General features: G+C 48.5%; 1 protein-coding gene across 8 annotated transcripts in view; it reads right to left on the minus strand.

The window, feature by feature from the left end:
• Positions 1-13,840, minus strand: part of NPRL3 (NPR3 like, GATOR1 complex subunit) — a 53,130-nt gene that overhangs the window by 25,463 nt on the left and 13,827 nt on the right. For 4 of the 8 annotated variants that reach the window (XM_021675184.2, XM_021675185.2, XM_064362259.1 and 1 more), the window contains 3 exons: positions 8,830-8,959; positions 6,906-6,980; positions 2,797-2,950 (listed from right to left, as the gene is read on the minus strand). In XM_021675184.2, coding sequence (XP_021530859.1) covers positions 2,797-2,950; positions 6,906-6,980; positions 8,830-8,959 — 359 coding nt within the window. Of the gene's footprint in view, positions 1-2,796; positions 2,951-3,489; positions 6,881-6,905; positions 6,981-8,829; positions 8,960-12,748; positions 12,788-13,840 lie in introns of those variants that run through there. The other 4 variants (XM_021675180.2, XM_021675182.2, XM_012468731.3 and 1 more) reach the window with 3 other exon arrangements.

Consider the following 13,840-nt stretch of genomic DNA (forward strand, 5'->3'; position numbering starts at 1 on the left):
CAGGGTTTCACTATGTTGTCTAGGCTGTTCTTGAACTCCTAACCTCAGGTGATTCACCTGCCTCATCCTCCCAAAGTGCTGGGATTACAGGTGTGAGCCACCGCACCCGGCCAGAAACTTTTATAAGCTAGAATAGGGAAAACCTTTAAAAACAAGTTTACCTCAAAGGTAATTTTAGGTAACTTTAAACCAAACCTCTGGAAACTCCCCACTTCTTTTTTTTACTAAAATCTGTGCATCATGCAAACTAAAATTAGACTTAGACTGATTAGTTCAACCATGATTATATGGATTATTCGTATTTAAACTTCACCACTGCCCCTCCCAACCTTGTAGTCACAGGCATTGCAGGGGAAGCCATTTCACTGCTCCCTCCTTGCATGCTTCTCTCTGACCAGCAGGCCCCACCCGCTCTCTCTGTTATCAGGTATTTGCATGCCATGTCCTACTCCTCCCCCTCCAGTGTGTACGCTAATGCAATTTACTTTTATGGCTGAAAATTTTTTTTTTAAGACAAGGTCTTGCTCTGTCACCTGAGCTGGTATGCAGTGGGGCAATCATAGCTCACTTCAGTCTTAAGTTCCCAGGCTCAAGCGATACTCTCACCTAGCTGGGACCACATATGTGTACCACGAGACCTGCTAATTTTTTAATTTCTTGTAGAGACAGGGTACTCGCTATGTGGCCCAGGCTGGTCTCAAACTCCTGGGCTCAAGTGATCCTCCTGCCTTAGCCTCCCCAAGTGCTGGGATTACAGGTGTGAGCTACCACATCCAGCCAAAAAGTCTTTCATTCATCCTTTTTCATAAATTTCTAACAAAATACAGACTTAAATTCAAATAGCTTTTACTTCCTGTGATAAAGTCACAGACTCTAAAAAGATAATGCTCAAAAAAACAAAACGTTTAGATTATTATCACAATTATAATTAGAACATAATTGGCCAAAACAGAAATATATGATAAATTTTGACAGATAAATGTCAAACATAAGTTTTTTGTTTGGTTTTGTTTTCTGAGTCAGGGTCTCGCTCTGTCCCTCATACTGGAGTGCAGCAGTGCAATCTCGGCTCACTGCAACCTCCGCATCCCAGGGCTCAGGTGATTCTCCCACCTCAACATCCCGAGTAGCTGTACAGGCACACATGATCACGCCTGGCTAATTTTTGTGGCTTTTTTTGTAGAGACAGGATTTCACCATGTTGCCCACACTGGTCTCGAACTCCTGAGCTGAAGCAATCCACCTGCCTCCACCTCCCTAAATGCTGGGATTACAGGCATGACCCACCGTGCCTAACCACAAGTGAATTTTTACTGAAAATGCAGCAGGGATCGGTGGCTCACGTCTATAATCCCAGTACTTTGGGAGGCCAAGGCTGGTGGATCACCTGAATTCAGGAGTTCAAGACCAGCCTGGCCAACATGGTGAAACCCAGTCTCTACTAGAAATGTAAAAATTAGCTGGGCATGGTGATGGGCGCCTGTAATCCCAGCTACTCGGGAGGCTGAGGCGGGCGAATTGCTTGAACTCGGGAGGCAGAGGTTGCAGTGAGCCGAGATCACACCATGCACTCCAGCCTGGGTGACAAAGCGAGACTCCAATTAAAAAAAAAAAAATTTTTTTATTGCACTTGAGTCAGAGAGGCTGTTCTTTTTTTATTGTTCATTTATGTATGGCAACTGACACTTTTACTTGTTGCTAGAACAACTAGGTCTCATTTCAGTTTTATTCTTAATTCTCTCTTTTGTTATGGACATGCTTGCCAAAGAAAATGGAGATGGGAAGACTTTGTTACAGGTGTCCCTCTATGTTTCAAAATCTTTACAGTAGGCCAAAAATCAGGCAATGTTTTTTTTTTTTTTTTTAAGATGGAGTTTCGCTCTTGTTACCCATGCTGGAGTGCAATGGCGCAGTCTCGGCTCACCACAACCTCCGCCTCCTGGGTTCAAGCAATTCTCCTGCCTCAGCCTCCTGAGTAGCTGGGACTACAGGCACGCGCTACCATGCCCAGCTAATTTTTTTGTATTTTTAGTAGAGACGGGGTTTCACCTTGTTGACCAGGATGGTCTCAATCTCTTGACCTCGTGATCCACCCGCCTTCGCCTCCCAAAGTGCTGGGATTACAGGCTTGAGCCACCGTGCCCGGCCCTCATGCAACGTTTTATCTGCAAAAATTTTTTTAAATTGGTTAGCTGATAACCCAATTAGATCCTCCTTCAATCTGGCCAAAAGCAAAGAACTGGAAACTGCCCACCTCAACTCAGCTGGATATTTCTAACACCCTTTCCTGCCCCAAGGAATAAATACTTCCTTCAGCATTCCAACAGGACCAGCACTAGGCAGAGGTGCCTGACCTATGTGAATGGTGATCATGCAACAGTACGTGGGAAGAGAGAACATTTCTGGTCAGGAAATCTATTTCAGCACATCCATCCAGGAAAAATTCATCTACAAACCTGCCCCCTGGGAGTCTTCCTGTGCTCCCCAGACACAATCAGCCCAGTGTGAAGATCATGTACCTTCTCTGAGCCTTAGTTTCCACATCTGCAAAATGGGGATGATCACGGACCCTGCCTTGCGAAGCCGTTGTGAGGACTTCGTTTTCAATGCCCAGCTCACCAAAAGCTGACGGTTGCAAGCTCCTGAGTGCTCTCCTGGTGTTCGAGTGGATGAGGCCCCGCCAGCGTCTGCACCATTGGCACTGAATGACAGCCCCTTCACGGAGGTCTGCATTGCAGAGAGGCCACTAGCCAGCCCAGGCCCATGCCCATGCCCATCACACCTTCCTGCACTCACCGTCAGCCATGGCGGACACCTCATCCTGGAGCGCCAGGATCAGCTTGGCCTCCCGGGTGAGGTACTGGCAGCGGCGCTCCTCGTGCTGCAGCACGGTGGCAATACGACGGGACAGGTTGTGCAGACAGTTTATCACTGATGGGTCTGCGTTGGCCTGTGGGAGAGAGACCATATACAGACTCAAATGTGTACACAGGGACACAGCTGGACACACTTTAAATGGAGCTAAGACATGTGCACAGCAAAAACTCAAACCATGAAAGAAACCGTCTCTACTCCTTGGCAGGCTTCCCAGACTCCTCTGCAGAAGCCACTGCTGCTCATTTCCTGAGTCCCCTCCAGGGCCCATCCACAGAAATGCTGGCTGCCAGCCCCCATCCTCTATTCTTATGAGTGGCTGCCTGAATAGTAGCATAGAGATGGCTCTGGAAATGCCTGGTGCTCTATGGGGGCCTTGTTGTTCTTAAGAAAGAATAACAATGGTGCCTCCCTCACCAAGGACTGAACGGAAGAAATTGGTGAGACATGTAACAAACTCAGAACAGAGCCTGTCCTGAGCAAAGACCCTGGTAGTGCCTGTGGTCACCACTGTACTGCTGACTATGGGCAGGCAGAACCAGTCTACAATATATAAGAATTCAGTCACAACAGGCCACGTTACTGTAGGGGTGCACAGTACAAAAACAGAAGCACCATGCTAATTGTTCACTGAATACTTTTGGTCCTCAAGGATGAGAAGCTCTTCCCAGCAGAAATGACAATGGTTGACAAGAAAACCCGCAGGCTCCAGGTCCACATCTCTGCCTCAGCACTCCTTCTGCAGCCATGTTGACTGGGTCAAAGGACAGTACAGGAGACTCTCAGGAACAAGAGGGGGCCTTGCCCCTCTGGAACCTATCAGGGATCACAGTCAGCCAGGCAAGCACATCTGCCTGAGCCAAGGGCGAAGGCATGCAGCTGTGGAGGTCTGTGAAAACACTGAAGGGAGCAGATAAGTGGGTCCACCATGACTCAGTGCTTCTGGAGGCCAAGAGGACTGCTGAGTCATCCTGTCGGGTGGAGGTGGGACAAGGGAAAGCGGTGAATGGTGCTGCCGATTACAGCTTCTGGTGCCACCTCCCACTCCTGTTTATCTGAGAGGTAAGGCTATGCCCAAAGTGTTCACAGCCAGACTTTAGGGGCAAAGCCTGACCCAGAGAGTAAATGCTTTCTTCACCTGGGGCTAAAGAAATTCTCTATATTTTCAGCAGATCCCATGTTTACAAACAGAACTCATACCTGGGCAGACTTAAAACAAGGCAACATTCCTTGCCAGAGAAAGAACTGACTGTTGCTCCCATGCCACGCCCACCACTGGGCAGCAGACCTGCCCCTCCATGTCAAGGGCATCCCCTCACAGTGTCCCTGGAACCTGACATATGGGGTATATACAATTGCCTCAAAACAAAATATCCATTTAGAAGAATCCGTATATAAATACTTCCATGAGCAAAGCAAGGTGGAGGAGAACAATCCTGGATATGTGATCATTCAGCTGAGGCACAACAGTGTCCATGAGTTGGATGTCCAGGGCCCATTTGCTCGACCTTTCCTGACATACAAGGTGGCGCAGTCCCCAGTGACACTTAGCGACCAGCAATCACGGACGTCCCAGCACGTCCTGTTTGTACGGGCCTGACACTGAGTGAGGGACACGCTGAGAAAGCTAACACCTAAGGTGTGCAGCACTAATGGGAGCTCTTCAGAACACCATATTTTCACCATACACGATATGAAGTGGCATGAAGTCTAAGGCATCACCCACAAGACTTTCTCATCCCCAAAACTTGTACTCAAATAGAACCGAGCCTTCAGAGTTAGCTTCTAGTTTGCAGGAAAAACAGGGACAGGGAGGAAGTCTGAGTGCGCAATGAGACGAGTCCAAATGTGGAACATGTGATGGAACAAAAGGAGGGAGACCTCCGGATTGGCAGATGTAAAGACACCACATGCACTAGTTGGGCTGGGTTTGCATCCTGGCTCAGACAGACCAGCTGTGAACTTGCTTTTGCAATCAGGAAAAGTTTCAATGAACCAGGTACTAGTTGATACCAACTTATTACAGCAAATTTTTTCAGATGTACAAAGGGTATCATGACCAAAAATAAGTGCCCATATTTTATACAGATCCCTTCTGAAGTATACAGGGATGAACGGACATAAGGTCTGAGACTTGCCTTGAAATAGATAGAGGGAAGAAAATATATGGAGCCAGGGTGTAAAGGAACCTGGGGCAGGCACATAAGGTTTGTTGGTCTGCTCTCTCTAGTTCACGGTTTAAAATTTTTCAAAGTTAAAAAAAAAAAAGTGCACTTTATTTTTCAGGGTCTTACTCTGTTGCCCAAGCTGAAGTGCAGTGGTATGATTACTGCTCACTGCCACCTTGACCTTCCAGGCTCAGGTGATCCTCCCACCTCAGCCTCCCAAGTAGCTGGGACTACAGGTGCACATCAACACACCTGGCTAATTTTGTATTTTCGTAGAGACAGGGTTTTGCCCAGGCTGGTCTCAAACTCCTGGGCTCAAGTGATCCACCGGCCTTGGCCTCCAAAAGTGGTAGGATTACAGGAGTGAGCCACTGTGCCTGGCCAAAAGTGTACATTTAAAAATAACTACTAAAAACAAAGAAAAAAACTTGTTCACCCAAAAATACAAACTCTTTACATTATCAAAATTTCTCCCACTCGTCAATATCACAGCTTGCTGAAGTCCTAGACTATCTTTTTTCCTGTTTTTTTTTTTTTTTTGAGATGGAGTTTCACTCTTGTTGCCCAGGCTTGAGTGCAATGGCGTGAACTCAGCTCACCGCAACCTCCACCTCCCGGATTCAAGTGATTCTCCTGACTCAGCGTCCTGAGTAGCTGGGATTACAGGCATGCGCCACCACATCTGACTAATTTTTTATTTTTAGCAGAGATAGGGTTTCTCCATGTTGGCCAGGCTGGTCTCCAGCTCCTTACCTCAGGTGATCCACCTGCCCCGGCCTCCCAGAGTGCTGGGATTACAGGTGTGAGCCACCACTCTTAGCCAATTGTTTTTTACTTAATTCATTTTTCTTTGTGGGTCTTTGTATTATGTAATTATGTAAGAAATACAAAGATGTTATGAAAATGCAAACACTATACTCGTTTCTCTTCAAAATGAAATCTTTCACCTTTTACTAAAATAAACAAAAAGAAAATGCAAACACTACAAAAGTATATCGAGCAGAAAGTGAAGAACTTCTCCCAGAACTCTATGCCCCAAGGGCCATTAACAAATCATTTTGTTTTAATTTGCAGTTCCTTATTTATCAACGAGGTAAGCCTGCCTTAAAAATTAAGCTCCAGCTGGGTGTGGTGGCTCACACCTGGAATCCCAGCACTTTTGGTGGTGGAGGAGGGAAGATCGTTTGAGCCCAGGAGTTCAAGATCAGCCTCGACAATAAGGTGAAAACTCATCTCTATAAAAAATATAAAAATTAGCAGGGGCTGGGTGCAGTGGCTATGCCTGTAATCCCAGAACTCTGGGCAGATCACCTGAGGTCAAATTTCAAGACCAGCGCTGCCAACATGGTGACACCCTGTCTCTACTAAAAATACAAAAATTAGACAGGCATGGAGGTGCACACCTGTAATCCCAGCTACTCCGGAGGTTGAGTCATGAGACTCGCTTGAGTCTGGGAGGTGAGGAATGCAATGAGCCAAGTATGTGCTGCCGCACTCCAGCCTGGGTGACACAGTGAGACTCGGTCTCCCAAAAAAAAAGAGAGAGAGAGAATAACTGCTAATGGATATGGGGTTTCCTTCTGGGGTGGTGAAAATGTTCTGGATCTAGGTAATGGTGATGTTACACAACGTGAATGTACCAGATACCACTGATGCGTACACTTTAAAATGACCAATAGCATTACATGTATTTTACTAAAACAGAAAGAGGGAAACAATGAAGTGCAGTCTGTCTGCACCCCAGGACGGGCCAGCACCATGCCCACTGCAGTCCAAGCTCCGAGTCAATGACATACCCAGTGGAAAAGAGCTGCTTCTTCCCGGCCCCCTTTCCTGATCTTAACCATTTACATAAACACTCACCCTCAGTGCAAACACCACATTAAAAAGAATCATAGTAGGTGCTTCCCTCTTCGGGGAAGGATCTGTTTTGGAGACCTGTAAAAGATGCATAATTCTAATTAATTGAGATGACTTTCTAAGGAAAGCTATTTAGAGATATTCTATGTCAGGCACAGCAAAAGTCCCCAGAATACACCACCAAGGTCTTGGAAAAGCAATGAATGCCTTTGCTCTGGAGGCGTGCCTACTGCACGGACACAAGTCACAACTATGACCAGAGTGGGAAGGTCAGTGCTCTGACCGCCCCAGTTAACAGAAGTGACTGAAAACACCCAGAGGGGACAGGATGGAGAGGGGCTGAAATGGGTGGAGGACCCAGACCCACACTCCCACTGCCTCTACCCAGGTTGTCTCTGCTAAGTATGATGCATACTCAAAACAATTTAGGAACAGGACAATGTTCAGGGCCAACCGAACCCTGAGCAGGGCAGCCGGCCTCACTCCAGAACCAAGTCTTCATCTCTGTGCTCCCGGTTCTGGCATCCAGCCAGCTTCACAAGGACCAGGGCACTCAAGGGAAGCATTCCAAGGGGCAGGAAGGAACTCTTCAAAGCCAGCTACAAGTTTTGCCACCAGGGGGAGTCAGAGCCCCAGGCAGCCCAGCACCCATCCCTTAATCCCTTACCCCTGCCTGCCCTTCCTGTCTACAGGGTGTGACCGCAGGCAGGCTGCCAACTCTCCCCTCCATTGAGGGTGCGGTCCACGGGGCCAGGCACAAGACTGCCTCAGAAACTCCTTCCATGGAGGTTCACAAATAACATCACAGAACCTCACACAATTGCTGGATCTATATAAATGTAGCTATATCCTATGTGTTGCTGTGTTATATTGAACCCTTCAGAATCTGAGTAATGTCACTGATTCTGCCTATATGCAGAGAGCTGACTGGCAGGCTGTGGTGTACAAGTTCCCTCCATCTTGTTATCAAGATGAAGTTCTCAGTGCTGTGACACCCATTCATCAGAGAACACATATAGAGAGTTTAGCACAATAGTAAGTGCTAAATACTACTAATATCAGCTACTAGAGTATCTTTTAATAAATAAGAAGAAATGCTTGCACCACACTGTAGAAAATTCAAAGGTCTGACAGATGCTAGTTAACTCATGATCTTGGCCTCCCCTGGAAACATCCTACGTATAAAGGGGAGGGCCACAGTCAGCAGAGACCTAGAATGCAGACTGTAAAAACTAGGGGCAGGGACTGAAGCAGCTGTCTTCAAGGGCAAGAACACCTGTCTCTTTTTCCACTGGACTCTCAGGGTTTATAAAGATGCACAGTTCATAGCAAGCGTCTAATCATGTCTCTTGCCCAATAGTTACCTTCACCAGAGCTGGTATCAGTCTCAGTCCCGAGCCCCCCAGAACCAGAATGGGCCAGGCCTGCCAGCTCAGGGAGAGCCACAGCTGCCCAGAGGGTCTGTGCATGCCCAGGGAGAACCACATCTGCCCAAGGAGAGCCCCATCTGCCCAGGGAGAGCCCCATCTGCCCAGGGAGAGCCATACCTGCCCAGGGAGGGCCCCATCTGCCCAGGGAGGACCGCATCTGCCCAGGGAGGGCCCCATCTGCCCAGGGAGAGCCCCATCTGCCCAGGGAGGGCCATACCTGCCCAGGGAGAGCCTCATCTGCCCAGGGAGGGCCATACCTGCCCAGGGAGGGCCGCATCTGCCCAAGGAGAGCCCCATCTGCCCAGGGAGAGCCCCATCTGCCCAGGGAGAGCCCCATCTGCCCAGGGAGGGCCATAGCTGCCCAGGGAGAGCCCCATCTGCCCAGGGAGGGCCATACCTGCCCAGGGAGGGCAGCATCTGCCCAAGGAGAGCCCCATCTGCCCAGGGAGGGCCCCATCTGCCCAGGGAGAGCCCCATCTGCCCAGGGAGGGCCATACCTGCCCCAGAGCATGCTGTAGCAGTGTTGGGTGCCCAACAAACCGCACATTATCAATCTTCAGTTCAAATTTTTGGCCACACATTTCAGACTTGGTTGCCAAAATTGTTGCCAGAATAACATCTGAAAACCTTAAATTTTAAAAGAGGTAGAATAAAAATACGTTAACAAAGTATCACAGCACCATGCCCTGCTGGCCCCAGAGCAGAAGGATCTCAGTAAACTGCACCTTCATGGAGTTGCTCTGCCCGGACTGCTGATGGAAGCTACTAACAGTTGCCCTTCTGTAGCAATCCCAGAGGTTAGGGATGTAAGATCACCAGAATTACAAGGTAAAAGGCATGAGAAGCACAGACTGAAGGCACATGCTGTCACTTGTTGGCATGCTCTATGAAATTCAGGAGAGAAACAGTTGCAGTTTGCTTTCAAAGGGAGCATCAGCTGGAGCCAGCACTGCCCTGAGGAGCTGCTCTTTAAGGCTCAGAGGCAGAGGGGGCCTCTCCCAATTACATTCAGGTTTGCTGGGCTGCACCTTCAACTCCCAGCACTCCAGCCCTTCACCCACAGAGCCTCGTGGAGGGTAAGGGGACAGTGCACAGTGACACGTGCAGAGCACTGAGTGGCATGGCTGCCCAGCCCCTTCCTTATCCCGAACACTTAAACTTTCCAGTTTTTATCAGGGAGGAAACTTTGTGCAAGATGTGCAGGCCCACGGTGATCACAGCTATTTCCAAATGGCACAAACACAGGGTTGCACAGGACTGGGTGCCATGGAGAAGTGGGCAGAGCTGTGGTGTGGGTGAGAGGGCATCCCTTTTCAAGGTCATCTGTGCCCTATGTCTCCTTACTGGCAATGCTGACGCCTCCTGCCTGGGGGATCCAGATAAGGGATCATCACCTACAGGGGTGCTGTGGGTGGTGCTGACTCTTATCTTAGAGCCCAGGGCTCTGAGGGTCTCCACTCTAGAAACACAAATGTACTACCTCTGATCTGGACCCAGAAGGAGAGAAGTCCCACACGTATCTCTCCACCCAGGAAAAATATTTCTAGTATCTAGGTCAGGAGGGTACACTGTCTTGGGGAAGGCAGCTCTAGCCTCCCCAGGGCCATATTCTGTCCCTGGGCAGGGAGACCCCTAAGGTCCTAGAAAAGACCACTGAGGACAGACTTTTCTTTTTCTGAGACACAGTCTCACTCTGTCACCCAGGCTGGAGTGCAGTGGTATGATCTCGGCTCACTGCAACCTCCGCCTCCTGGGCTCAAGTGATTCTCCTGCCTCAGCCTCCCGAGTAGCTGGGATTACAGGTGCGCACCACCATGGCTGACTAATTTTTTGTGTGTTTTTTTTCAGTAGAGAAGGGGTTTCACCATGCTGGCCAGGCTGGTCTCGAACTCCTGATCTCGTGATCTGCCCGCCTCAGCCACCCAAAGTGCTGGGATTACAGGCATGAGCCACCGCACCTAGCCAAGGACAAACATGCTAGTATGCATCCCTGCTCATGCTTCTTTCCCGGAGGCCCTCTTGGTGAAGGGGTTGGGGAGACTAACCTCAGCTCTAATAGCAAATGACAAGTAGCTACAGGATTCTTTCCAAGTCTGTCATGAGCTGTGGGGCTCATGCTGTTTTCCAGCCTTCCTCTGGAACTGGCACAAACCTCTAACCATACGAAGTCACTCTAGGCCCACGAACCAACCACATACGAGAGTTTAGTCAAACCTATATGTGCCATATGGAAACAGCCTCTCACCCAGTCAGGGTGTAGTTACACCTTCTGAAATCAATCTTATCAGAGATATCCTGGGAAATGCAGGACCCACAACCAAGTCCTCAGCAACCCACTGCAGGTCTACCCTGCAGAGATGGAGGATTCCAGCATCTTACACCACAGGCATAATATGCTTTGTTCAAAAACCCTAAATGGCTCACTCTGTCCTGTAACTCCCATCTCTGGGACATGGTCATGTTGAAGGAGGGTTTGAGGTATTAAAACACCACCAAACACTTCTGCTTTAGCAACTAACCCAGTGCCAACACTTCATATCCGCGCTAAACAGTGCCCCTCCACTCTGCCACCCAGTGACTCAGGGGACACAGAGACAACAGAAAAATCACCACCACCACTCCAGAAAGGCCCCTTGCTGTGACACCCCAAAATCTCCACTAAGAACTGCTGCTCTGTCATAAAGAGTCACACCCATGTCTCAGCCTCAGCCCTTAAGCACCAGTCCAGAGACTAAATTTAGTTTGGCTGTAAGATGGGTCCTGGGACTTTCAGAGGCAAGCAGTGGTAGCCCAGTTCACACCTATAAATACCCAAACTTCAAGGCACCCTCGAGACAGCCAAATAAAAGGCTCTTTCCCTGTTAGAGGCCAGGGTCTGCAGAGAGAGTCAACTGGAAATCTGTGAGCTGAAGTTAAAAATCACATTGGGTGGGCACAGTGGCTCACGCCTGTAATTCCAGCACTCTGGAAGGCCGAGGTAGGCGATCACCTGACGTCAGGAGTTCAAGACCAGCCTGGCCAACATGGCAAAACCCCAGCTCTATTAAAAATACAAAAATTAGCTAGGCTTGCTGGTAAGCGCCTGTAGTCCCAGCTATTTGGGAGGCTGAGGCAGGAGAATCGCTTGAACCCAGGAGGCAGAGGATGCAGTGAGCCAAGATTGTGCCATTGTACTCCAGCTTTGGTGACAGAGCAACAGTCTGTCTCAAAAAAAAAAAAAAAAGGTCACATTGACTTAGTGGCTGTTCATGGAGCCCTCTGAGGCAGCCAGCAGGGTAACATATAGTCACTCTGTTTATCTGAGCAAATCTTGCCCACAGAGAATCCACTCCCCACACATTAACATTACACACATATAATGACAAAACACTGGAATGACTTTATACTTTATACAATGTGTCTAGTAATGTAATATGCATAAAGACACAGTTATATTCATGAGATTGAAGGTGGGGTGTAACTTCTAAACAGCAAACTGAACCACAAACAAGTGGCAATATTTGTTTTTAGGCTTCCAATATTTACAAAAATCCTTTTCCTTCATTTTGATGGTGAAAGGCCTAATCAATGTACTGCAACACAATAAAATATCTCTTACAAAAACTGAAGATTCCTGGAATAACCTGGAAATTAAAGAAAGACACATTTAGGAAGATGAACCAACCCAGCCAGAAAACAGGCCGGGACTTTCTATAACTGCCAAGCCATTGTGGAGCAGGGCGTCCTCTCTAGCTTGGGCAAAAAAAAAGGATGGGAAGACATCCTGGAAGGGAGTTCAAGTCTGCTCCCCCAACCAACCTCCCTGCTGGAAGTTCACAGACGCTGTGTGTGCCTCCGAGGCCCAGATGAGATGCCCTGTCCAGGGGAATGGAAGAGTCCCGCCTCACCCACGCCCTCTTGGACAGACACCTTATCAATTCTGAGACATTTCTGCCTCTACTAAGCACACTCAATAGCATCTAGGCCTGAGCATCACACACAATCCCCAACCCTTGGGAGAGGCCCCCACAAAACCCCTCAGGAAAATAAAAACAAGGAGCAACAGTCACAGGTCTCTCTAAGGGGGCAGTGGACTAGGGAGATGACAGACTCCACTCCTGCTTGCCCACCACCCTCACAGGACTACTTGTGCCAACCTGGAGGAAGAGGAGGCTTGTGTGACATGCCTGGTCCCAAAAGTCTCCCTGATGCCAGCCTCTCAGGTAATGTGAAATAGCTAAATGACTGGGTGGAGAAAAAGCAGGGGTTGTAGGGAAGTCTGGGCATTGGCTGGGGAATTGGGGCAGTGAGGTCCACGCCTGTGCGCCTCATCAGTCACTCTTCAACATTGAGGGAAACCAGGAATTAAGCACAATTACAAGAAGAGAAGGCAGCCGGAATCAAGACAGAAAGACGGTGGAGAGGTCTTGGTCTTACCCTGCAACCAATTGCTCATCGGTTGGAGGACATGGCTCGCTGAAATGGGAACAGGACCATCAAGACCAAACGAAAACATATCGCTTTTTTAAAAACCATGAAAAGGTACAAGGCTGTTTTATAAAAACTGTATTAAAGTCTAGCAGAAGTGCCACCATTAAGCATTAACTTTTGAGCATCAAGACTGAGCAACTTACCAGACAAGAAACAGGATCACACATTCCCCATGCTGAACACTTACCATGGGGTTTTCTCCCTAAAGGTCTGATTCTCACACAGAAGTACAGGCTGGGCAGGAATGAAAGTCGTTATTCAGAAGTAAGCACAAGGCTGAAGAGCTGGGTCAGACCCCAGCGCCATATGTATTAGCTGGATCCCTGTGCACAGGTACCTAATCTTGTCTTTTCTTCAAAAGAGATGGGGTCTCACAATATTACCCAGGCTGGTCTCATACTCCGGGGCTCAAGCAATCCTCCCGCCTCCACCTCCCAAAGTGCTGGGATTACAGGCGTGAGCCACGACGCACAGCCTAAAACTAATCCTTTCCTTAACAGTTTGATGATGCACGATGAGAACTCGTCTACACAGGATCAGATAAGACCCCAGAAGCAAAAGCCTTCTGAAAACTGTAGTGTGTCATATGAAGTTCATCAGCTCCAATTCTGGAGATACTGTGACTTCCCTAAGCCTGGAGCAATGAGGTGGTCATGGTAGATCCATATATATGTCAAAAAACATCCAAGCTTCTGCACTATCTGAGTTGAGATTTTTTTTTTTTTTTTTTGAGACAGTCTCGCTCTGTCCCCAGGCTGGAGTGCAGTGGCACAATCTTGGCTCCCTGCAACCTCCGCCTCCTGAGTTCAAGTGATTCTCCTGCCTCAGCCTCCCGAGTAGCTGGGACTACAGGCGCGTGCCACCATACCCAGCTAATTTTTGTTTTAGTAGAGACAGAGTTTCACCATGTTGGCCAGGCTGGTCTCAAACTCCTGACCTCGTGATCCCCCCACCTTGGCCTCCCAAAGTGCTGGGATTACAGGTGTGAGCCACCGCGCCCAGCCGAGATTTTTATAGAGTTTAAGAGTTTATTTTCTG

Source organism: Aotus nancymaae, unplaced genomic scaffold (genome assembly GCF_030222135.1).
Source record: "Aotus nancymaae isolate 86718 unplaced genomic scaffold, 86718_ANA_hifiasm-v0.15.2.pri h1tg000049l, whole genome shotgun sequence".
Classification (NCBI taxonomy): Eukaryota; Metazoa; Chordata; class Mammalia; order Primates; family Aotidae; genus Aotus; species Aotus nancymaae.